The following is a 23,777-nucleotide window of genomic DNA, read 5'->3' as shown; positions in this document are numbered from 1 at the left end:
GAGGATTTTGTGTTTTAGGTTTTTTTTTTTTTTTGTTTTGTTTTGTTTTTTAAATTTATTAGCAGGGGCCAGAAGAGGACAGTGGGTTCCCTGAAGTTAGATGCATGTAGTTGTGAGCTATCAAACATGGGTGCTGGGATTTGAACCAGCGCCCTCCAGAAGGGCAAGTACTCCTAGTCACCTAGCCATACTTTAGCCCTTTTTGTTTGTTTTTGAGAAGGTTCTCACTGCCTGATCTAGAACTTGTACATAGAGGTTGTCTGGCCTCCAGTTCACAGAGATCCACCTGCCGCTGCCTCCTGAGTACTGGGATTAAAGGCAGGCGTGTGCCACCATGCCCAGTGTCTGGTAATTTATTTTATTTTATTTTAAGTTCATTTGTAGTGCGGTTTTGAGAGAGGGCCAGTTTGATTGACAGGGTTTGTTTTTGTTTTCCCTTGAATTTAAACTCAGCTCTTTAGTCTGATTTGAAGGAATTACCCTGTACCTGCCTCTTACACCAGTTCTACTGTCGTTGCCTTCTTTCCAGAGTGGTAAGAGTTCTTTTGGCCTGTTGGTCCTGCTGGGGATCTCGTCACTCTTGTGTGTTCTTGGACCTAAAAGCTCAGGTTTTCAAATGTGGAATTCTGTTGTTTCTCATTCTGTCTGGTGTGCTGGAAAAGGAGGGCTGGTCTTAGGCAGCATTACTCAGTGAGGTAGGGGATTGCCCTCTGCTGTGTAGGGACCATGCCAAGAGCTGCCTGGAGACAGAGGAAGCCGCAGGCAGAGGTGCTGGCTGGGGCCTGAGAAGGAAAGCAATGTCGGGGAGGATAGTCCCTCCTCACCCGCAGGAGCCAAGGCCTGGGACAGGCTGCCAGGGGAATTGGGCTTAGGATGCTTTCAGGCACCGGCACAGGGCTCCAAACAGGACCCAGCCTAAAATTGAGGTGTGAGATCAGAGTGTGTAGAGGACTGGGTGAGGGAGGGTCTGAGCTGGTCCATTTCCGGAAGGGGTTAAGAGGCTGTGTGGAGAAGGTGCTGCTTTGTCTCCAGGCTCACTGGGGGTGTGGGGGTGGAGCCCTGTCAGGGTAGTGGAGGAGATGTGAGCCTTGACAAGGTCAGAGACAGTAGCTTTTTTAAAAACCAGTTAGCCTTGAGGGGAGAATAGTAAGTAGACAGTAGCCTAAAGGGCCATGACCCTAGGGGAGAGGCCTGTTTTTCAATGGTGAGGCCCCTGCAAGGAAGGCCCTGGGGAGGTGTGAGACTTAGAGCCCAGCAGCCTGGAAGTGGGATGGTGAACAGGGGTCAGGCAGTCTCTGGCCGTGTCTCTATTCCTAGGCCTGGGAGTCTGCTGGAAAGCAGGAAGTTCTGGGGAGAGGACTCCCACCTTGTACCGGACCTGAGGTTCTGAGCAGGAGCTCTTGAGAGGACTCCCACCTTGTCCCAGGCCTGCCAGCAAACCTGCTGTTGGTTTCTTGCTCTGACTAGTCTCTGCTCAGATGGGTTCCTTCACTAGTCTCTGCTCAGATGGGTTCCTTCACTGGAGGAGGATTGCCTTGGTCCCTTCTTAGGTTGAAGTGAAGAGGGCTATTGATAAGTTTGTTCAATAGTTTTTATCAGCCAGGCCCTTTACTCATGAACAGTTTACGCCAAATGGAGCATCTGGGCCTGTGGGCTTGAGGCTGGATCAGACTGCCCTCCAAAAGTATGGCAGATTCTCCTGGAACAGGATGCTTATCCTCCAGCCTCTCAGACCCTGACTTCAAGTTGCTTCCCAGAAAATGTCTGTAGTTTTCCTGTAGTTTTCAGGAGCCTATTAGGGCTTCTGACTGCCACTGCTCATCTTACTTCCAGTTATTAGTGTTCTGGTTTTCTACATTTTATCATTAGTGGGAGGGGGGGAAGAGAAAGAGAGAGAGAGACAGACAGACAGACACAGAGGGAGGAAGGGAGGGAGTTAGTTGGCATACCACAGTGCATGTGTGGAAATCAGAAGACAGTTTTTAGGAGTCACTTCTCCATCTTCCTAGTTTTCAAGGCAGGGTTTCTCTTGTTTCTGCCATTCTGCATACTCCAGGCCAGCTGACTGAAGGGCTTCTTGTCTTCATATATCAGCGCGCGCGCGCGCGCGCGCGCGCGCACACACACACACACACACACACACACACACACACACACACACAGTAAGCTAGGCTAACTGACCACTGAGATTACAATTGTCCCACCACACACACAGCTTTTTTTTTTTTAGTGTGGGTTCTAGCAGTCAAACTCTGGCTCTCCCTTTCAAGGCAAGTGTTTTAGTGATGATAAATCTCCAGCTCTCAGGCCCATCTGTAATTAAGTTGTTCTCTCCCTTTTGTTGAGCTGTATAAGCTCTTTGTGTAGTTCAGATATGTCTTGCAAAGGCATAGTTTCTCCCGATCTGATCTGTCTGTTCTCTTAACAATGGGTTTTGGCAGAGCGGAAGTTTGTCTCTTTGCTGGCTGGCTGGCTGGCTGGCTGGTTGGTTGGTTGAGGTGCCCCTGGCTTTGCGTGTGCCACGCACGTGCTACCCCCAGCAATGTCCCCAGCCATGGAAGTTTTCAATTTTATTTATTTATTTATTTATTTGGTTTTTCGAGACAGGGTTTCTCTGTGTAGCTTTGCGCCTTTCCTGGAACTCACTTTGTAGTGGCCTCGAACTCACAGAGATCCGCCTGCCTCTGCCTCCCGAGTGCTGGGATTAAAGGTGTGCCACCACCGCCTGGCTTCAATTTTATTTTTTATTCATTTTATTTTATATGTATGGTGTTTTGCCTGCATGTATGTCTGTGCATGCCTAATGCCCCCACAGGGCCAGAAGAGGGCATTGGATCTCTGGAACTGGAGTTACAAACAGTTGTGAGCCACCGTTGTGGTGCCAGGAACTGAACCCAGGTCTTCCGAAAGACAGCCAGTGTTCTTAACCACTGGGCCAGCTCCAGTCTGAATGAAGTCAGTCTGTTTCTGAAATCTGAACATTCTGCTGCTCAACACTACCCCGTTCCCACCCTGAAAAAGGGATTAAAGAGAGTTTGTTATGCAAATCCAGACCTTCAGAAAATGGTAAATGTTCCTTATCTATCTTTCATTTTGTCTTGGAAGTGTGTATGAGGTGGTGGACTGGAAATCCCACCCTTCTGGCTTGGCAGGGTTCCTTGCCTGCAGACCATTCCTGTAGTAGGACTGCTTTGTCCCTTCGTTGGAGATGAGGGTCAGATCTGTACTACTGCATCCCTGTTGAGTACTGATGTTGTCGGTCTAAAAGGCCTCATCAAAGGTAGGGCCCCAAGTGCAGCAGAGTGGGAGGCCATGCAATGCTGGAGGGCTGCCTGGAGTTTGAGGCCAGCCTGGGAATTTAGAAGACCCCATGAAAAGGACAGGTTCTCAGCTTACTTTGGTTTTATTTAGTTTCATTTTGGTTTTCTGTCTGTTTGTGTTATTTTCTATTTTTCCCTGAGAAAGGAGCTCTTCCTTATCTGAACTGAGTGGGCTGCCAGGGCCCTGCTCATTCTTTCTTATCAGTTTCTTCTTATGTGGGTCATGCTTTTGTTATGACTTGTAAAAGCTCTTCGCTGAATCAGGGTCACCTGGATATTCTCCGTACCCTCCAGTTTTCCAGCTTTGTGTTTGTACACTGGGTCTGTGGTCCAAGACAATCACTGCTGTAGCATTGGAGTGAGACCCGGAAGTGGAATGCTTCACCAGCTTTGCTTTTAGTGCGGTGGTAACTATTTCAGATGCCTTGACCCTCCCCATGTGTTCTTTTCGACCACTCTGTCACTGTCTCCAGAGTATCTGATGGCACTCCGCCAGGCCCGGGGCTGCATCTGTAGGTCAAGTTGGGAGGAATGGACATATTAACAATGTGGTTCTCCATAATACCTCTTCATATTTAGGTTCTGTGCTATTATTTACCTAGTTTGGTACTTTCCCTCAAAACCTATGCATGTTTTATGAAATAAGATGGCTGGGCAGGGAAAGGTACTTGTTGCCAAGGCTGAAGCTGATGACTTGCGTTTCATCCCTAGACCCCACAAGGTGGAAAGGAGAAAACGGACTTCCATAAGTAGTCCCTGATTTCCAGTTGCACACTGGCACACAGGTGCCCACGGACATATGCACATAGGACACTAAATTAATGTTTAAAATGCGTGCATAAATAATTCGTTAGATTTATACCTAATATTCCCTTTTTAATGCAAATGTGAATTTTATTTTAGGCTTAACTATAAAATTCCAGTTGTTTATTGGTAGCACATAGGAAAGTGAATAATTTTATATGTAACACTGTATCCTAAATCCTTGCTATAATATAATTGCACATTATTCCCAGAAGTTTTTTCTAGATTCCCTGAATTTCTACAGTCAGATAATTGATGGGCAAGGACACTTTTATTTTTGCTTCCCAGTCTGTTTCTGTTTCTCCTTCTTACTCTGTGTATTTCCTTTTCTTCTCTCGCACTAGCTGGGACTTCCAGGACGATGCTAAAAAGCAGTGGCCATATCAGCATCTTTGTGTTGCTCCTGAGCTTAGCGAGAAAGCTCCTGGCTCCTCCCCACCCCTACGTGTCGTTATGATACAATAAGGAATATCCTGGCCCAGGGCTCCTTTGGAACTGCGTGGTAGGGATGAGAGCAGCATTGTCTGTTGAGGCCCTGCCCGGCACACCTGAGTTTGTGCTAATGTGGTCTTGTCCTCGACGGGCAAGGCAGGACCAACCATGTGATTGGAGGGGTGGAAGTGAGGGCAGGGGCCAAAGACTGAGTTAATCACCAACAACCAATGATCTGATCACCCCTGCCTCTGTACTGAGGCCCGGAAGGCGTTCACAGAGCTGGGCTGGCACATGTGGGAGGTCCTGAGAAGGTGGGTGCTGAGCAGGGCAGCAAGGCTGGGCACCCCCCTCTCACCTTGCTGATATTTACGTCTGTTATTTCACGGCCCAGGAGGTTACCTTTTTTGGCTACTATTCTGTGTGAATTTGAGAATAACATACAGTTCGTTGTTGGATAGAGCAGTCTTAAGATGTCAGTTAGGGTCCTGCATCACTGACGTTTATTTCCCCTGTTAGATCTGCCCGTTTCTGGCAGAGGTCACTGAAGCTATCTGCTTCTCCAACATTCCTGTCATGGTTGTCTCCTGATTTCAGTGCTCTGCTGGTAAGGACTCACCTTAAGGTCTGGTCCCTTCACTTCTGTGACAGTTGAGACATATTTTTATGGAATACCCTCCTATGCCTGGTAGTTTAGTCTTGATGCCTCTGTAGACCAGGCTGGCCTGGAGCTCAGAGATCCACCTGCCTCTGCCCCCTAAGTGCTAAGATTAAAGGCTTCCTCCATCACCACCTTTTAAGAAGCTCATTTAGCTTCTGAGCGTTAGCATGACATATTTTTTCCTTGCTTTTCCTATGCAGTCACATTAACCTTGAGCTTGACTTTTTGCCTGAGCCTCTGGAGTATGAGGCAAAAAGATACAAGTTCAAAGTCGATCTGAACTACATAGTAAGACCTGATCTCAAAAAAGAAGGGGAAAAAAAGGTTAAGAAAATCAGAGCCCTAATTAGGGTTCGACCCTAAGTGTGGCAAAAAGAGAAGAGAGACTTTATCTTGCATCCATTACTCTTGATTTTTTTTTTTTTCTTGGATTTGAGTTTCTGACCTAAGGTCTATTTGGAATACATTTCCTCAATTTTTACTTGAAAAAGAGTTCTTTCTTTCTTGCCTCTGAAGAGCGATTTCACTGGCTTCAGAATTAGAAGCATTTTTTAATTATTTTATGGTGTGTGTGTGTGTGTGTGTGTGTGTGTGTGTAGTATGTCACACACGTGTGGAGTAAGTGCTCTGGTACAGCTTACAGTTCGTCCCAGGGATCAAGCTCGGTGGTCAGGCTTGGTAACAGGCACTTTTGCCTACTGGCCCGTTGCCGAAGTCCTTGTTTCGTTTCCGTGTTTGGTGATGTTAGGTGTTGTGCTAGAAATGATGAGCCCAAGGAATGGGGTAAAAGTAGGGTGTTTTTTGTTTTTTTTGTTTTGTTTTAATAAAGAATAGCTCCCTGAGGGGAAATGACTACTTAAGAGCAGTTAAGAGAAGTCTCCAGGGCTGTTTGTGTGGAGTCATATTTGAATGGGGAAGAGGAGGGTTGTCTTGTTGGTAGGAAATCTTATAACACCACTTGTCTTCTGACACTAGTTCAGTGCTAATTGTTTGTATAAAACATCGAGTCCTCCCTTTTAAAAGTTGTTATTACATTTATTTTTAAATTGTGTACGTGTGTGTGCCCACACATGCATGCGCAACAGCACACATGTGGAGGTCTAAGGACAACTTGTAGGATTTGGTTCTCTTTTTTACCATGTGGGTCCCAAGGATTGAACTCAGGTCATCAGGCTTGTCAGCAAGCACCTCGCCTCACGGAACCATCTCAGTGGCCCCACAAAATCTTTTTTTATTCAAAACTATGAACTTTTTATCAGAAAGGTGTTTCTGAGCATCCAACCTTTTCTCTCTTTCCCACACTTGTTTCTTTCTGTCATACTTTCGTTTATAAAATCCCTGACAGAATGTAAGCTCTTCTTTTGCAGTAATAAAAGCCTGGACACAAGCCACATCTGATCACTTTTTGTTGTTACAGAAAAAGGTCTTGCTAGAAGGTAGTAGTAAACAAACAACTATTACTAGCTAAAATTTTTAATAACTAACCGAAGTTATCTGGTGGCTTGTTTGTTTGCTTTGGTTTTCTTTGGAGACAGGGTTTCTCTGTGTAACAGCCCTGGCTGTCCTGACACTTATTCTATAGATCAGGCTGGCCTTGAACTCACAGAGATCTGCCTGCTTGAGATCCACCTGCATGCCAGCATTAAAGGTGTGTGCTACCACCGCTGGGCTTGGCATTGTTTTTATAGTGCTAAATTAACCCTTTATTCTTACAGACTTAAAATAACTAATTTTTAGATTAAAACCTTTTTTTTTTTTAGGTTTAGTTGTTTCATGTGTATGACTTTTGCCTATATGTATGTATGTTCACCAGACTCAGAAGTCAGAAAAGGGGTTACCACCCTGAGAGGTCAGAAGAGGGGGTTGGATACCCTGGGACTAGGGTTACTAATGGTTGTGAAACACCATGTGGGTGCTGGAAACCAAACCTGGGTCCTCTACAAGAGCAACAAGTGCTCTTAACTATTTCAGCAATTCTCCAGCCCTAGGTTTTGTTTTGTTTTGTTTTGTTTTAACACCTTACAAATTAAAAGGAGTTAGGACTAAGCTTATATGCATCTTTCTATTCACAGGACAGTTTGAATTCAATCCTTTTGTGGGTACTTTGTCTTATAAACACATCACATAGCATGTATCTAAAGGAGAATAAAAAATAACGCCAAGTGATAGACTCAGGCAAGAGCGGGACCAGGAAGGCAGTTAGATGAAAGCGCTGTGACACTCTGAGGAACTCAGAACAGGCTGGAGATGTGGCTCAGTGAAGAGTTTGCCTAGAATGCAAAAGGCCTGGGTCAGTGTCCAGCTCTGAATAAATGGGCCAGGTCCTGGTGGCACATGCTCTGTAATGCCAGCACTTGTGAAGTGGAGGCAGGAGGATCACAAGTCCAAGGTTATCTTCATAGTGAGTTCAAGGTCAGCCTGGGCTGCATGAGACCCTATTTCCAAAAAGGGGGAATGGGGGAGTGGGGGTGAAAGGGCAGGGAGGAGAGACTGCATTTAGTCAGAGTGTGCCCTTAGCAGAATCTCAGCGACACAGGTTAACTTAAACAGTGAGAGGGGCCATGTGACGCCAGAAAGGTCAGGGGTCACTTGTTACATAGACTAAGGTTAAAGAGATGAGCTCATTGGTGTTGGTAGAAAATCTTTAGAGAGATGGTTATCCAGGTTCCTTATGAGTTCCGAGGGAGCTCTGCTGAAGTAGAGAAGGAAGAAGGAAGAGAAGGAAGGGAGAGAAGTAGGAGGCAGACACACTATCAGACATGGGGTTTTTCTTGACTTTTCATGGTAAAAACCTCATGGGCTTCCTGGAGCAGAGTTATTAAGGCAAAGGGTGGCTGCTGTTTGATAAGCCAGAGATTGAGCAGGGGCTAACGGAAAAGAAACTGGTCAGCGGGGGTGGTGGCCATGCCTTTAATCCCTGCACTGGAGAGGCAGAGGATCTCTGTTGAGTTTGAGGCCAGCCTGTTCTACAAAATGAGTTCAAGGACAGCCAGGGGTATTACACAGAGAAACTTGGTCTCAATAATAATAATTGTTTGGTGAGACACATATGACATCCCTCTCAGATCTGAGGGTCCTGTAACAAGGCCACGAAGGCTTGGATATAAAGAGTATTGAGGCCGGGTGGGTGGTGGTGCGCGTCTTTAATCCCAGCACTCAGGAAGCAGAGGCAGGCAGATCTCTGAGTTCAAGGCCAGCCTGGTCTCCAAAGCAAGTTCCAGGAAAGGGGCAAAAGCTACACAGAGAAACCCTGTCTCAAAAAAAAAGAGTCTTGAGTCCTACACTATGGCAAAAGAGACCTAGTTGAAGAGCACAGTTACAGTGCCATTAAGTGGGCAGCAGTCTTGGTCTAGGAGTGAATTCAAAGGCCAGATTTTGTTACAGAGGAAAGAAAGGTTAGTCTTGTTTTGTTTTTCCTTTTTGAGAGTCTGAGGGTCAAACTTGGCTAGTTTTTGAAATGACATTCTGGAAGTGGGTCAGCGGAGATAGAGGACGCAAGGCTACCGTAACTCCTCCTGGAGGGGCAGGGTTTGCCCTGAAAGCCCCTTGAGTATATTGGACATCTTCCCATGGGGCGGGGTGAGACCCAGCTTCACCACACTGACTCCTAAACATCCCCGGGTGAAGAGATGGCCTCGCAGTCCTCAGATAAAATGTGCTTTCACACCATAGCTAAAGCCGTCTAGTTGGTAGGGCCACAGATGAGCTGTTAGAGGAAGGAGAACAACTCACTGTCCTGGAGAAGTGAGGCCCTGGCTGCCTGAAGGAGTCCGTCAGGAAGGGTAATAGCAGGTACAAGTATGGCAGCCACATGTTTGCTGAGTCCTCACAGTAGATGGACTGACTCACCTGCACAGGCTGTCACATCCCTACGTCACGTGTTGAGTGTGAAGGGGGCTCCCAGAAGGAAGTAGCCCCTTTCTCTTGTGGTATGGGGTGAAAGGAGCTCTAATTCATACTTCGGAAGGGCAGCATTGTGACTCTTGAGTTTTGACCTGGTCAGCAGGGCTGCGGCAGGAATATGGCTGAGTAATGTCCTCCGAAATATCTGCTTATCTCAGATTGATTGACGTCAGACTTGGAGTGACCTGTGTTTCTGAGCCATGACCTTCTGAGACTGTTCCTTATCTTTTTTACAACACCCCTTGGGTGAGATGGAAGGGCTGGGAGCATAAGGAATGTCCTCCCCTAGGTAAAGTCCCCAGAAAGTCTGTCTGCATTGTAACTCTTTGGGGAGAAAGCTCTGGAATCCTTTTATAATAGCTGCCCCATCAGAGACATGAAGTGATTTCTTATTTCCCCTTGCCTTTCGTAGTGTGAACTTAGTGGTTTTCCTGGAGACAGGTAGGCTTCCTTGAAAATATGGGTGAGGAACTCAGGACTGTAGCCCCTAGCAGGTTCAGGCCTGCCCCTCTACCTTCTACATCATGCAAATCACTTGAAGTTCCTGCCAACCTGTTAACGCCTGTAGTTTCCTTTTCTCTGTATTTACCTGGATTTTCGAGACAGGGTTTCTCTGTGTATCCCTGACCATCCTAAAACTCGCTCTGTAGACTAGGCTGGCCTCGAACTCAGAGATCCTCCTCCTCCACCTCCCAGTGCTGAGACTAACGACACGCTCCACCACCACCTCGCTCTCCTGTGGTTTCCACCCAGGAACTCTGATCTGGGCTGTACTTCTATATTAGGGAGCTGTCCGTGGACTTGGTTCCTGATTTCTTGTAAGATGGAAATGGGATCGCTATTTATTTTGTGGGTTTTTCGGGTTTTTTGTTTTGTTTTTGAAACATGGTCTCTCTACATAGCCCTGACTATCCTGGAACTCACTACATAAACCAGGCTGGTCTTGAACTCACAGACATCTCCCTGCCCTGCCCCTGCCTGCCGAGTACAGGGACTAAAGGCATGCACCACCATGCCTACCTCCCACCTCCCCTCTCTCATTTCTAAATAGAAATGTAATCCAGCCAAGCGGTGGTGGCGCACGCCTTTAATCCCAGCACTCGGGAAGCAGAGCCAGGTGGATCTCTGTGAGTTCGAGGCCAGCCTCACTACAGAGTGAGTTCCAGGAAAGGCACAAAGCTATAGAGAGAAACCCTGTCTCGAAAAACCAAAAAAAAAAAAAAAAAAAGAAATGTAATCCTGGCTGTCTTGGTGGTGGTCCTGGTGTAGCTCAGACTGAACTCTGGCGGTCTTCTTGCCTTTATCTTCCAAATGTTGGGATGACAGGGATAGGCCACCATACTACAGCCATTTACTTTTAGAGTTGAGACTAGAAGTTATCATTGTTAAATTTGGTTATTGCTAATATGTGAGCAAGCTACTAACTTTAATAACTTACTAGCTGTCTTAGGTTTCTACTTCTGTGATAAAGTACCATGGCCAAAAAAGCCTGGAGAGGAAGGGGCTTTCAGAAGACCCTACAGACTTACCTGCAGGCGTTCTGATGGCGTTTTCTCACCTGAGGTTCCTCTTCCCAGATAATGTTAGCTTGTGTCAGGTTGACAAAAAACAAAAACAGAAAACTTAACCATTTATCAGAGTCTCTCATTCTAATAGGAATATTAGAGGAATAACTAGATAATTAAGCATAATCTTTGCAGGGAATAATATTAGCGCCCATTTCCTATGTTTTGTTGAGTTCTCTAGCAGTATTCTATTTCCCATTCCTCCTCTCCGGTTTTCCTGTTCTTGTGTGTGCCCTGTTCTGTTGCGATCAACTGGACCTTGCTGTTGTCCTGATGCTGGTGGGACCCAGACCCTGGCCTCCCGCTGGAATGCGTCTCTTCCCCAGTTCAGTGCACTGAGCAGCCGGCCTCGGCTGGGTTGTTGTTTCTTTGTAACTTTGCAGTACTGTATGATTAGTGTCATTTTCTCTGCTTGCCACACCAGGAAACACTGTTATTGCTAACAAAGCAGGGATGGGAGTGTAAGAACCATGAAGGATTTTGTCCCCAGGTCCCAGCAAGTGTATCTAACCATTTCCTGTGACCAGGCCCCAGGACCCATTTGCCAGACTGAAAACCCCCATGTTTAAAGCTAAGCTAAGCAGAACAGCATTCTTGAAGACAGAAAAGTATGTCGGGAGCCCAAGCTCCTGGCAGATGTTCCTGAAGAAACGGCGGCCTCTGTTCTGTGCCTGCCTCCTATGTTTTCCGACTTAGTGAGTTGGTTCCCTCAGCTCCAGCCAGTGGGGACAACAGAGGTGGGGTCCTCACTCCTTACTCTGGAGGGGCCAGCTAACTCTCTGGCCTCATCCTGACTCAAGATGCAGCTCACTTTCCAGAGCTTCCTTAGCTCTAAAATTCTGCCAACTCCCAGGCTTTGTCTTCCACATTCTTCCGAGACGCCGTCTTTTATAGAAGACTACAATTCCCAGAGTGCTCTCTTTGGATTGGCATTCATTTCCTGCAATGCCATAACAGCCAGGTGCACACATTTCCCGTCAATTGGCAGAAAATAACCTTGAGGAACCTTGACGGAGTGTGTCGGAGTTCAGAAAACTTAGGGATGGGTAAGCCTGCTTTCAATGTTTAGGCCACTTACTGTAGAAAATTTAAATTTTTATTTTTGCAGCTTAAGATTTTAGTAAAAGAAAAATTAAATCAAAAGAAAGTTCATAGAAAAGCTAGTCTAGTTTTTTTTTTAAGAGATTGAAAGTTACAAATAGACTGGATCCTTAGACTTTTTGTTTTGTTTTTATTTTCCTAATGAAGTTGAATTTATATACAGTAAAACACAAAGTTCTTGGGGCTCTAGTTTGATGGCTTTCAACACATGTAGACTCTGGAACTGGATGTTTGGGTTATAGAATGGTTTGATTGTCTTCACCCCCTGCCTCCCACTTCAGTGAAAGCAAGGAGAGTGGCCAGGGCTGGCAGCAGTTTCCAGGCAGGGATCTGGGGTAGTGGAGGAGCAGAGAGAGCGAGCCAGCCCATCCAGGGTAGTCCAAGTTTATTGCCAGGATGGAAGCATTGGTTGTTTAGTGCCCACCTGCTGTCATTTGTCCAAATTGGCATCCTTTAAGGACAGCGAGCTGAAAGGTGGAGCCAGGGCTCAGTGGTGACATGCCGCTTTTCAGTCTCTTCTGCACTGCACTCGTGGGTTATGCACCGTGGCACTCTGAGCATCCTGGTGTGTAGATAAGATGGTATGCCCTTCACTTCCAGTCACGTATTTCCCACTCATTGTCGGAGAATCTCCTCGTCCAGTGTTTCCTTTCACTTGCCAAGTGTCACAGACCAACTCATGAACCTTCATGCCACAGGATTGGTGGTACAGTTCTTCCTCCAGAAGGACTTGCTGAACTCCTGTTTATAAAGTGGCTGCCATAGCCTGAGGTGCCTTTTCCCATGGCACATTGATTGACAGGCACTGCTTAATGGGCTTTAGCCAGATCTTGGGCAAGGCAGCAAGCTGTAGCTCTAAGCAGTCTCTCCTGCCTTCTTTTCAGGTAGGTGCACAAACCATGCCAAGGTGCCCGTCTGCTGAGCAGACCGCTCTGGTGATTCTAGCCAGCCTGAGACCCTTGTGACCCACACATCTTTACTCTGCCCTCCTTCCCATCCCCTTCCTTTGCTTGTGTCCTCCCCAACCTCTCTTGGGACACCTCCACTTTCTTACCTTGTGGTACCCAACGCCTTCCCCACCTCTGGTTCTGATAATTCTGTTCTGCCAGCCCTGGATTTGCAGTTTGCTGATTTGCCTCAACCCTCTCTAATCATGGCCTGTCCAGGCCCTGCAGAGCTCCTATGAAACAAGACCTGTGCTTTACCTGGCCATGCTGATCCCCTTAGCCCAGAAGGAACAAACCGCAGTGTTGTTGAAAAGGACTACTGAACCCACACTTGCACCCCAGGCCAAAGGCCAAGCAGTGTGCCCTGCCAGCCTTGCTCTCTGCTAGACTACCTAGTCTTAGCCATTCAGCTCCCCAGACCCCCTCAGCATCCCCGTTCCTTTTTCTTCCTTAATAGCTCAGGACTTCCACATGTCCAGCTTCTCCACAGCCGCCCTCTTCCTGTCTGTCCCTTTGTGATAACCTTTTTTCCTCACTTAATCAGAATGTTTCCATAACTGTCTCCACATGGTTTTTCTTTTGCTCTTACGTGGTATGAGTGTTTTGCCTACATGTATACATGCATGCAGTATCTGCAGAACCCAGAAAAGAGCATCAGATCCCCTGGGACTGGAATTACAGACAGTTCTGAACCACCATGTAGGTGTTGGAATCAAACCTAGGTCCTCTGGGAGAAGAGTCAAAATAGACTCTTAACTACTGAACCGTCTCTCCAGCTCCTCCACGCAGCATCTGGAGAGGTAAGCAGACACTCAGGGAGCCACCCCTGCTTCTACATGAAAACCTTCTAGCGCTGAGGGCTTGGTTCATCAGCCTGGCCCAGCTTTGCAGAAGCACATTTCCTGCCCTGGGTTAATGGGTGCTTCACCATGCCCACTTAGCTCTCACAGGTATTTCATGTCAGGATCTGTTGTTCGGTTCCCCTTGCTTTTGTTGAGCTGGTAACTGAATACTTCCTCAGTGGGGTAGTTCCCGTAGCAGTGTTGCTTTGGGAACCTGTTCCCAGGATGACTCTGAACAGCATGAACCCTCTTCCGAGGTGTAGTTGAGGGCTATGTAGATTGGTCCAGAACAGCCGGGGGCTCTTCAGTCCCTACCCAGCAGAGGAAAGGATAAAGAAGGGGGGAGCAGGGGAGAGAGCACAGTGTATACACAGACGGAACAGCAAAGCTACCGTGGAGGCTGTAGGATGCCACACCCCACAACGCTGTGACTAACTAGTGGGCCAGGCAGCCAGGACGAGAGTGTGGGACTCACACCACTCACCGGTGTCCACATTTACGAGTCTTTTTTCTTCAGAAATCAGTATTTCTGGATTTCCTGAGGTGCTGAAGTTAGCAATATTGCGACAGTGGAGCTGTGTCCCAGCAGGACAGCAGTCGTGCTGGGCGGTAAGGCCACTCAGGTCTCCACTGAGCCATCTCTCCAGCCCCAACTTAAACTGTTGGGTTTTTGTTTTTTGTTTTTCAAGACAAGGTCTCTCTGTGTAGCCCTAGCTGTCCTGGAACTCGCTTTGTAGACCAGGCTGGTCTTAAACTCACAGACATCCACCTGCCCCTGCCTCCCAAGTGCTGGGATTACAGGCTTGTGCCACCACCACCCGGCACTTTAACTTCTTAATAACTACTTTAACTAGTATAACTAATTTCAATAATTATTTTGACATCATTATCCAAAACACTGTCATTTCACTAAGTGGCCAATAGTTTTAAAGTTCTGGAATACTGAAATTACTTTTCTGGACTGGGTTTTGGGAAGCCTGTGGATGTGTCTGGACCAGCCACATCTCTAGTGCTACGGAGTTGGCCACCTCAGGTCTGCAGCAAGCAGGGCATGCTGGAAGCTAAGGTCAGCTACAGGATACTTACCACCCATGTTCTCTCCTTGTGGTCTTGTCACTTGGCCCTGTACCTTCTGCCATGGAGAAACACTGACTTGCTTTCTCTCTGTAGTGGGAGCCCTGGACATTTCACAAGAGTGAAACCAGGTAAAACCTGCTCTTGAGTCTGCTTCTTTCACCCAGGCTTACCTGTGTTGTACAATTGGTAACTAGTTGTTTTTATGACTGAATAGTGTTCATTGTCTGGACATGCTGTAGTGCATCTCACTCAGCAGGCATTGGATGTGAGTTCTACTTTTGGCTATGGTAAATAATGCTGCTACAGATAGTTAAGTCTGACTTTGGTGGGTTCTTAATTTCTGTAGGACCTGTGACTGGGGGTGGAGCTGTTGTTGGATCCTGCTCCATTATCACCTTTTTTAAAAAATTAATTTTTTTTTGTGTGTGTGTCCCATAGTTTGGACTTCACTTGTTCGTTTGGGCTAGCATTCTGCCCACATCTGTTCTGGGAAACGCCAGCATGTCTCCCTTGAAGGGAAACACCAGCATGCTCCATTTGCCTGTGCTTCCATATCGTCACTGTTACATTCCTTTGGCTACTGGTTGGGTATATTGGTTATTTTCCCATTGCTGTGATAAAAACACCATGACTACAGCAACTTATGGAAGAAAGAGTTTTTTGAGCTTATGGTTCCAGAGGGATAGCAGTCTTTCATGGTAGGGAGGTGGCAGGCACAGTGGCCAGAGCAGGAAGCTGAGAGCTCACATCCTCAGCCAGAAGCACAAAGCAGAGCATACTGGAAGTGGCCTTAGTTTTAGCTCTCAAAGCCTGCTCCCAGTGACAGACTTCTTCCAGCAAGGCCGCACCTCCCAAACCTCCCCAAACAGCACCACCAACCAGGGACCAGGAGCTCAGTGCCCAATATTATGAAGAACATTTCCTAACTAGACTGCTCTGTGGTTTTGCTTCATCTTTCAGCTTCTCTGAAATAGACTTACTCATCTCACTGTTTGGTCTTTTGGATTTATGGAGTAAATTTATAGTCTTGCAGAAGCAACACCTTGCTCAGGATTTTGAGTATAGCAGCCAGTCCTGATAACTCATCCCTATGATCCAGGCATTCTGGAAGCTGAACAGAAAGACCTGTGGTCAGCTTGAGTCATATAGTAAGACCTGTCCCAAAGGGGCTGAGGAGATGGCTCAGTGGTTAGAAGTGCTTACTGCTCTTCCAGAGGACCTGAGTTCAGATCCAGCACCCACTTGGGGGAGTTGGTTCCTTCCTTCTACTATGTGGGTTCTAGGGATCCAACTCAGATTGTCATGCCTGACAGTGAGCACCCTCCCCTTTTAAATTATTTTAGTCCCTGGAGAGGCAGCGATGGTGCTGACTTACTTTATGCATCCCAGACAGATCCTTAGACGGATTGGAGGGAAGAAACAGCAGGATCAGCTCTCTCCTGCCTTACCTTTTTCTTCTGTCTTTCCCTTTCCTCCCTCTCCTGGTCTGTGTTTCTCTCCTGACATTTGAGGACCATCCTCCCTTGGAAGCAGGGTGAAGGGGCTCTGAGCTTGTTTCTGCTGTAGGAACATGTCTCCCAGTAATGACTGAAACAGAAGAAACTTCAGGAGGAGGGAGCAGAGTGACTCCTAACAGGGACTCTATTCGGACTTTCCCACCCACCAGTTCCAAAATAACCGACATGGAGACTCAACATTAATTATAAATGCTCAGCTGATAGCTCAGACTCATTACTAACTAGTTCTTACAACTTAACCCATTTATATTAATCTACATTCTGCCACGTGACGTTAACTCTCTTTCATCTTGCACCTCTTGTTTCCTCCGTGTCTTGCTGGCAACTCCTCTGACTCCACCCTTCTTCTTCCCAGTGTCCTTAGTCTGGTTTTCCCACCTAACCTTATCCTATCTAGCTGTTGGCCAGCCAGCTTCTTTATTAAACCAGTCACAGCATAATTTACAGTGTACAGGAGGATAATTCCACAGCAAGGGAATCTAAAATAAAGGCAATGCCAGGCAGAGGTGAGGGGCAGCAGAGGACACTGGGAATAGGAACAGGCATAGTTGGTTCTGGGAAGGGGCATCTGGGTCTGGAGCTGGAGTATGTGACTAGAACCAGGTGTGGGTCATGAACATTAGTGCAGCTCTGCCTCCTGAGAGGGTGCTTGAGCCCTTCCTGAGGAAGCCAAGGTGTTTCCGTGGGTTACTACACAGCCTCGCCCTGTCTTGAATATGCCCTATCAGGAGACTGTGCTGCCTGTTGTTGCCAGCCTCCCACCCTAGGGGGCAGCATAGATCATCCCTATCCTGCCAAGGCTCATAACGGGGAGCAAAATAAAGGGGAAGAGGATGGAGAAAAGACGGCTGACTGTCGGGCATAGGCGCTCACAGCACATACGTATTTATAGAGCACGTACATATTCGTAGCATAGACATGCTAATCATGCATGAGAGACACAGCACACTTACAGGCAGTAAGCTGACAGGACTTGCTTTCATGTGTGCTTTCTAGTAGGTTTGTGAGAAGACCTGTAAGGGAGAACTGGTATTTCCTCAGCACAGTGTACAAGATGTCACATGTCCATCATGGCTTCCCACAGACACTCCAAGGCATAGGGACTAGCTTCAGGCCAGCCACACACCCAGCCACGCTTCTCCATGCACAGTCCCCTGTGGTTTGGATGTTGCTAGGCTCATCTGGCTTCTGCAAAGGGCCCCCTCAGAGCAAGGCACCTGTGTGTTATGTTCTCTATGCCCTGTATTGGAACAGCTTGAGGTCACAAAGCCTCCCTGGAGTGTTTTTCAGCTGACCCCTGCCCCTTGGGGTAGAGGCTTCAACTGAGATGTGGAGGCTAACTCAGCACCCTAAATATAGGGAGTAGATGGGAGCTTGGCCTGCCTGTGATCCAGCGAAGAGGTCCAGAAAGTGACCTGCTGCACTCCCATAGACACACAGATATATGTAAATAAAAGTAATAAATTAAAATTTTGTGTGGCACTTATATATATTATTTTATGTAAAAATGTTTTACCTGCATGTACGCGTGTGCACCAGGCATGTTCTTGCTGCCTGAGGAGGTCAGAAGACGGCATCAGGTCTTCTAGAACTGGAATCTTGGATGGCCATGTGGTGCTGGGGATTGAACTCTGGGCCTCCACCAGAGCGTAAGTGCTTTTAAGAGCTAGGCCGTTTCTCCAACGCAATAAAGACATTTTAGAGGACTGCCCAGATGGCGCAGTGGGCAAAGACACTTGCTGCCAAGTCTGTTGAGCTGAGTTCGATTCCTGGCACCCACATGGTAGAAGACAACTATCAGTCGTCTTCTCTTCCTTTAAAGGTCTTCCCCTTTCTGGATAGTCTTCCCAACTCTTTCAGTTCAGAGCTGTGTGATATCGAAACTCAAGTCATTCCCAAGGCTGTCCTGGCCAGCCCTGCCCAGCTGTCTTGGAGCACATTGTCAGTTGTTGATTTCTGGAAGTGGAACTATGTCAGTTGGTAGATGAAGAATCCACCTGGTAGACGGATGAGCTTGTCCATCTCCAGTTCTGTCTTCCTTTGAGTTGCTTTCCAAACTCCAGATTCAGCACTCAGACTTAAGTCCTAGAAAGGTCCCAGAAGTGTCCTGGCCACGTGTGGGAATCGGTCTGGGGGTCTTTGTCGGGCCCTACACAACCTCCTGCAGAGTACATCTTAGGGTCATGTGACTTAACCACAGGCAGCGCCTGCTGAGCCCACGCAGCCCTGTCCTCACCTCCACCTCATCGAGCAGCCTGCCCTACTAACTCACCCCTGCTTCCAGCTCCTCAGACTGCCACCTTCACACTTAGGAGACAGTTGAGCCCTGTGGATCTGAAGAAGGCACAGTTGAATAAAGGAAGAGTACAATTTCCTAGAGGCTGCCAGCTTCCAGTTCCAGCCTCACCCCCCTCTCCAGCCCCTCTGCTTTTCACAGCTGATTCTGTAGCCCACCTACTACATTCCAACCCCAGGATGCCAGGGGCTGGAGGAGGGTACTCCTCTTTTCATTCTCCTCAGGACCCAGACTCTGGGCACTGCAGAGGTTCCACAGGGCATTGGAGGGTTGTGTGGCTGTTCTGACGGAAGTATGTTCCAGTGGCGTGTGGGTCTCCATCCAAAGCCTGGAAAAGCACTGCAGGAAGCAAGTCATTTACTGTTCCGTCCTCTCGTTTTCAGAGCCTCCCAAGATGAACCCAGTGGTGGAGCCGCTGTCCTGGATGCTGGGTACCTGGCTATCTGACCCGCCGGGAGTTGGTACCTTCCCGACACTGCAGCCCTTCCAATACCTGGAGGAGGTGCACATCTCCCATGTGGGCCAGCCTATGCTCAACTTCTCGTAAGTCCCCACCTGGCTCATGGCCTGCCTAGGTCTTCAGCTAACTCCAGACAGATCAAAGACAAGCCAGGCAGGAAGACACAAAAGCAGCTGTAGATTTGCTTCAGAAAAGCTCTCTTTCCCAGGCCTGGCATCTGAGGCACAGGGTTGGTAAAAATGGTACTTTCTTGCTCCACGATATTCTTTAAGATGTTAGGCAGACAAGTTTACAAGTTTGTTAATCCAAGCAGAAAAACTCTTGGTATGTGCTTAATTAAATCTCTAGTGTCAGTCTGACCCGTGTGGAAGTCAGTCACTCCAGTGTTGCTGAATGAGAGCATGTGGCTTTCTTTACTTTTGCCCTGTGCTAGGTGAGGTGCTGAAGGAAGTTTATGGTTCTCAATAGGAAATAGTGTTGCTTTTAAGGGTGACTGAAATGTAGGTACAAAAGTGATATGTGTCTAGCAAGTTTAAATAGAGTAGGGACATATCTAAATGGTGGGGTGGTTTTGTCGTGTGTGCAGGCCCTGGATTTACTCCCCAGCGCCTCACATAAAAAATAAGTACATAAAATAAAAAAGCAGAACTCCATTCCTGCTTATGTCAGTGGTGAGGACTTGAGCCTCCAGGCCCGATGACCTGAGTTCAGTCCATTCTCCTTTTTGGCCTCATGGGCACTGCACATGTCTGGTAATCAGGCATCCATGCAGGCCGTACACATTAAATAAAAAAATAAACATTGGGCTGGAGAGATGGCTTGCCAATTAAAAGTGCATATTTCTCTTCCAAAAGACTCAAGTCCAATTCTTAGAACTCATGTCAAGCAGCTTAAAATTAAACCACCTGTAATTCCTGCTCCTGGGGATCTCCAACCTCAGGCATCCACAGGTACCTACACACATACACACATGATGAAAAATTAAGTAATCTTTAAAAAAAATAAATAAATCTCAAAGTAGTATAGAACAGCCAAGTAAAATAATGCCTATAGTATTCCCAGCACTTGGGAGACAGAGGCAGGAGGATCACAAGTTCAAGGGATGTGTAGCAAGATTGTCTCAAAATTTAAAAAGTAAAGAGAGCTAGGTATGGGACTGGAGAGATGGTTCAGCAGTTGAGAGCCCCGTTTTTTTAGAGGACCTAGGGCCTGGGTTTGATTTCTAGCACCTACAAGGTATCTAGCAATCATCTGTAACTACAGTTTGAGGGGATCCAGTGCCCTCTTCTGGCCTTGCAAGACACCAGGCATGTAGGTGGTACGCAGACATACATGCAGGTAAAACACCCATACACATAAAATAAAAGATAACAATAAAATTTCAAGAGAGCCGAGGATGTAGCTCAGTGGTGGAAGACTTGCCCAGCATGTGTGAGATTCAGTTCCAGCACTGTTGAAAAACAGGCAAATAAATGACCCAGATAGTATAAATCAGGCTCGCTCCTTCCTTCTCCCTTCCCTCCCTCCCTCCCTCCCTCCCTCCCTTCCTTCCTTCCTTCCTTCCTCCTTTCTCTCTCCTTTCTCCCTCTCTCTCTCCCTCTCCCCCACTAGGCCTTGTGTAAGTGCAGGGTCTCTACACTACCACATTCAGAGCCCAGCCCTTTCATGTCGGGGTGTGATGGTGTAGATCATGCTGGCCTCTTGGTTTTGCCTCCTGAGTGCTGGGATTATAAACATGTGTTCTGTGTTCGGTATGAATCTGTATAAAGGTTAACTAGAAACCCTAATTCAATTCCTGTTCCATTTCTACCATAAAGAGTAGTTGGACTCTTACACAGAAATAAGTGTTCTATTTAACCCCAGCATTGGGGAGGCAGAGGCTGGCAGATCTCATTAAGTTCAAGGTCAGCCTGTTTAACATAGTAAGTTCCAGGGAGCCAGGGATACACAATGAGTCCCTGTCTCAAAAGAAAAAGTTCCAAGAGAAAAGTGCTGATAAGGTAGGATTCTGCTGTAATTATCTACAGTGTTTACAGTGACCTAGGGCTGAAAACTGAAACGGACAAGCTGAAAAGGCCTGATACTCCATGTTATTAGGAAGTACATGCTTCAGGTCCTGGGTTCAACCCCAGACACACATGCACGCACGTTCTCTCTCTCTCTCTCTCTTTCTCTCTCTCTCTCTCTCTCTCTCTCTCTCTCTCTCTCTCTCTCTCTCTCACACACACACACACACACACACACACACACACACACACACACACACACACACACATGATTTCCTGTCTTTAAGAGTTGGTCAGCTAGGAAGAACGAGCCGGAAGTGGAAGGGTGGTGACGGAGGTGTAGGTAGTCTGAGGATGGCGTCTGGAGGAACCACCTCTGAGCAGGTTAGCTCGTGTCCCTCAGACCGTAGCTCCTGTTTCTTCTCCAGGGCTTTTTTCATTGCTACCTGACCTTTTCCTGGGGAAACGTGAACTGTTCACCTCAAATAGGGCGTCAACAACAAAGGGGTCTACCAGGGTCTCTCGTGGGGACCCATGAGTTTGTTGGGTATATTTATAGGGCAAGGGTGAGAGGTTACTTATAGGAGCATAGATGGTCCCCCCACATTAACACAGAGTACACCCCATCATGCTTAGCAGCCTCATAGAAGCTGCATCAGAGTTCCCTTTTAGTTAACTTTTTCCACTTCTGTATACTCTAGTGTCTCCCAGGTCACAGCTGTCGGGTGGACAGGAGGGAGTAATGTGGAACCCCAGCTAAAGGTCCTGTGCTACTCCGTTACCCAGATCTAGCACCACCATATTGCCATGGCTTCGGGGACAAGGAAATCTCCTCTCCAGGATGGCAGGAGGAGGGCCGTGGAATGCCTGAGAAGAGCCAGCACATCAAACCCTGGCCTCTGGCTCTTACATTGTTTTCACTCCCTCTACTGCAGCATTCCTTTAGCCTTGGGAAGGTGATCTGTGTAGGAGCCTTATTTTCCTTTTGGAAGCATTTCGTTGTTATGGCACTTAACTCTACAACCAAGGCCAATAGTATAATAAACTATGGGCATAAACACAAAGGTTTAGAAGGTCATTTGACAGGTATACACATCCATTCAACAAAATGACACACACACACAGAGGCTGTGGCCTTCCCAGCCACAAGTTTTCGTCCTGACTTACATGACCAGATGTGAATCCTCTTCTGTGGGACAAGCCTGAAACCCAGTTGGAGAGTTGCTGGCTGCACTCATCATAGTCGCTGCTGCTATCATGCCACTGGGCACAGCCTGCCTGGCCGTGCGATAGTGCAGCTCTCGGGGTCTGCAGGCCAGTAGAATTAGTCATGGCAGCCCTTCCCCAGCAGCAAAGCCAGCTAGCACAGGAGCTTCCAGCTGGGTTCCAGCTTGACTTCTCCGTGTTCCGCACCAAAGCCTGTAGTGCGTCATCAGGAAGACCCGACCATCTGGTTCTGACATGTAACCAGCAGCAGGGGCAGTAGTCCTTATGACTTGGGGACCCTTCCTAACAAACAGCTTTTAGGGAAGTAACCCACCCCGGCACTGGAAGTTTTAGTTGGCACCCTCATAGCATTTGGCATGTTTCTGTCCATGCAGGACACCCTCTTTAGACTCTTTGCTGCTGGTTTTACTGTTTTTCAGATGCTTCTCAAAATCTGTAAGGCACTCATGTTAGCATTATACCACCTTTGTGATGAAGCCCTTTTGTAGAGGGTGGGCAGGACTTCTCAGGCCACCACCATCCATTCCAAGCACGTTTTAGTTGATCTCGGGTCAGCAGTTAAAAGAGGATACTAAAGAAAGATGTTAGTGAGGTCCATGAGAACACTTCCATTACTTGTCTCAAACAAGTTCCATTACTTGTGTCCTCAAACAAGCATACAAGCTACAATGGCATGGATAGAAGGGATTACTTAATGTAGTTTTCTATGGCTTAGTGATTCTCCATTAACTATTTTGTCTCTTCATCCTTGGGCACTGTTGCCATGGTGCTGATCAGCGTCTGTCCTCTCCTGATGGGCTAGCTCAAGTGTTGAGCACAGGCAAGAGCCCACGGGGAGCAGGACTGTTCTATCGCCTGCCACGTGAGTTGGCTCCCTGGGTCTGCCAGCCAGACTCTGGGTTCTGTGAAAGTGATCACTGCCATTGCCTGTCCTTCCATAAGCTGCTATGAAAATTCCAGCCCAGATGTAGTTCCCACCCCGAACACAATTTCCTGCAGGGAAAAACGTACACAGCTTACTTGGGCCAGAGGTGGAAACCATCCACAAGCTTCCTAGTTTTCATCTGTACTGTCTTATCACTTCATGTTTTCTGTGACGCTCACTGGAATTAGCATCTGTCTTCCTGCCATTTTCCCCTTAGGAATTTCAGCTCGACACAAATCTTGCCTTCCAATGACCTGGACAAACTCTCTTCTCTGCTTTATCCTTCCATGTCCTCTTGATTGCAACAGCACTTGAAGGGCCCAATTACATGTCGTTTTAAGTCACCCAGATTCAGCAAAACCTCTTCTGCCTTGTAAAGGTCACACCCAGCAAGGGTCTCAGCTAAGCATCTACAGCTCCATTCCCATTCCCAGGGGCTCTGCTGAGTCACCTCCTTATTTAAGTAGAGAAAACAGTCCCTTCCTGCTGAGTGGACTGAGCACCGCGCCCCACCTCTCTCTGCCTTTCCTCTCTTTCAGACCCTGATTTGTGGGGACCTCAGCTGTTGATCAGCGAGTGTCCCTGATGGTCTATAGGAGCCAGTCCCCGGGACCTGGCTTCCTCCCTGTTGTCTCAGGTTGTCAGCCTTTGTTCCAGGAAGGGATGGGTCCTCACTCAGTTGCTCTCCTTCCAC

The 23,777-nt window shown here is 47.4% G+C and overlaps 1 protein-coding gene across 3 annotated transcripts in view; it reads left to right on the top strand.

Moving 5' to 3' along the window:
• Positions 1-23,777, top strand: part of Thap4 (THAP domain containing 4) — a 43,084-nt gene that overhangs the window by 7,695 nt on the left and 11,612 nt on the right. For 2 of the 3 annotated variants that reach the window (XM_028890635.2, XM_037210149.1), the window contains exon 3: positions 18,849-19,008. In XM_028890635.2, coding sequence (XP_028746468.1) covers positions 18,849-19,008 — 160 coding nt within the window. Of the gene's footprint in view, positions 1-11,623; positions 11,732-18,848; positions 19,009-23,777 lie in introns of those variants that run through there. The other variant, XM_028890636.2, reaches the window with a different exon arrangement.

The sequence above is a fragment of the Peromyscus leucopus genome, chromosome 13 (assembly GCF_004664715.2).
Source record: "Peromyscus leucopus breed LL Stock chromosome 13, UCI_PerLeu_2.1, whole genome shotgun sequence".
In the NCBI taxonomy this organism is placed as follows: domain Eukaryota; kingdom Metazoa; phylum Chordata; class Mammalia; order Rodentia; family Cricetidae; genus Peromyscus; species Peromyscus leucopus.
The sequence above is the reverse complement of the archived record's forward strand: the minus strand, read 5'-3'. Positions and strand labels throughout refer to the sequence as shown.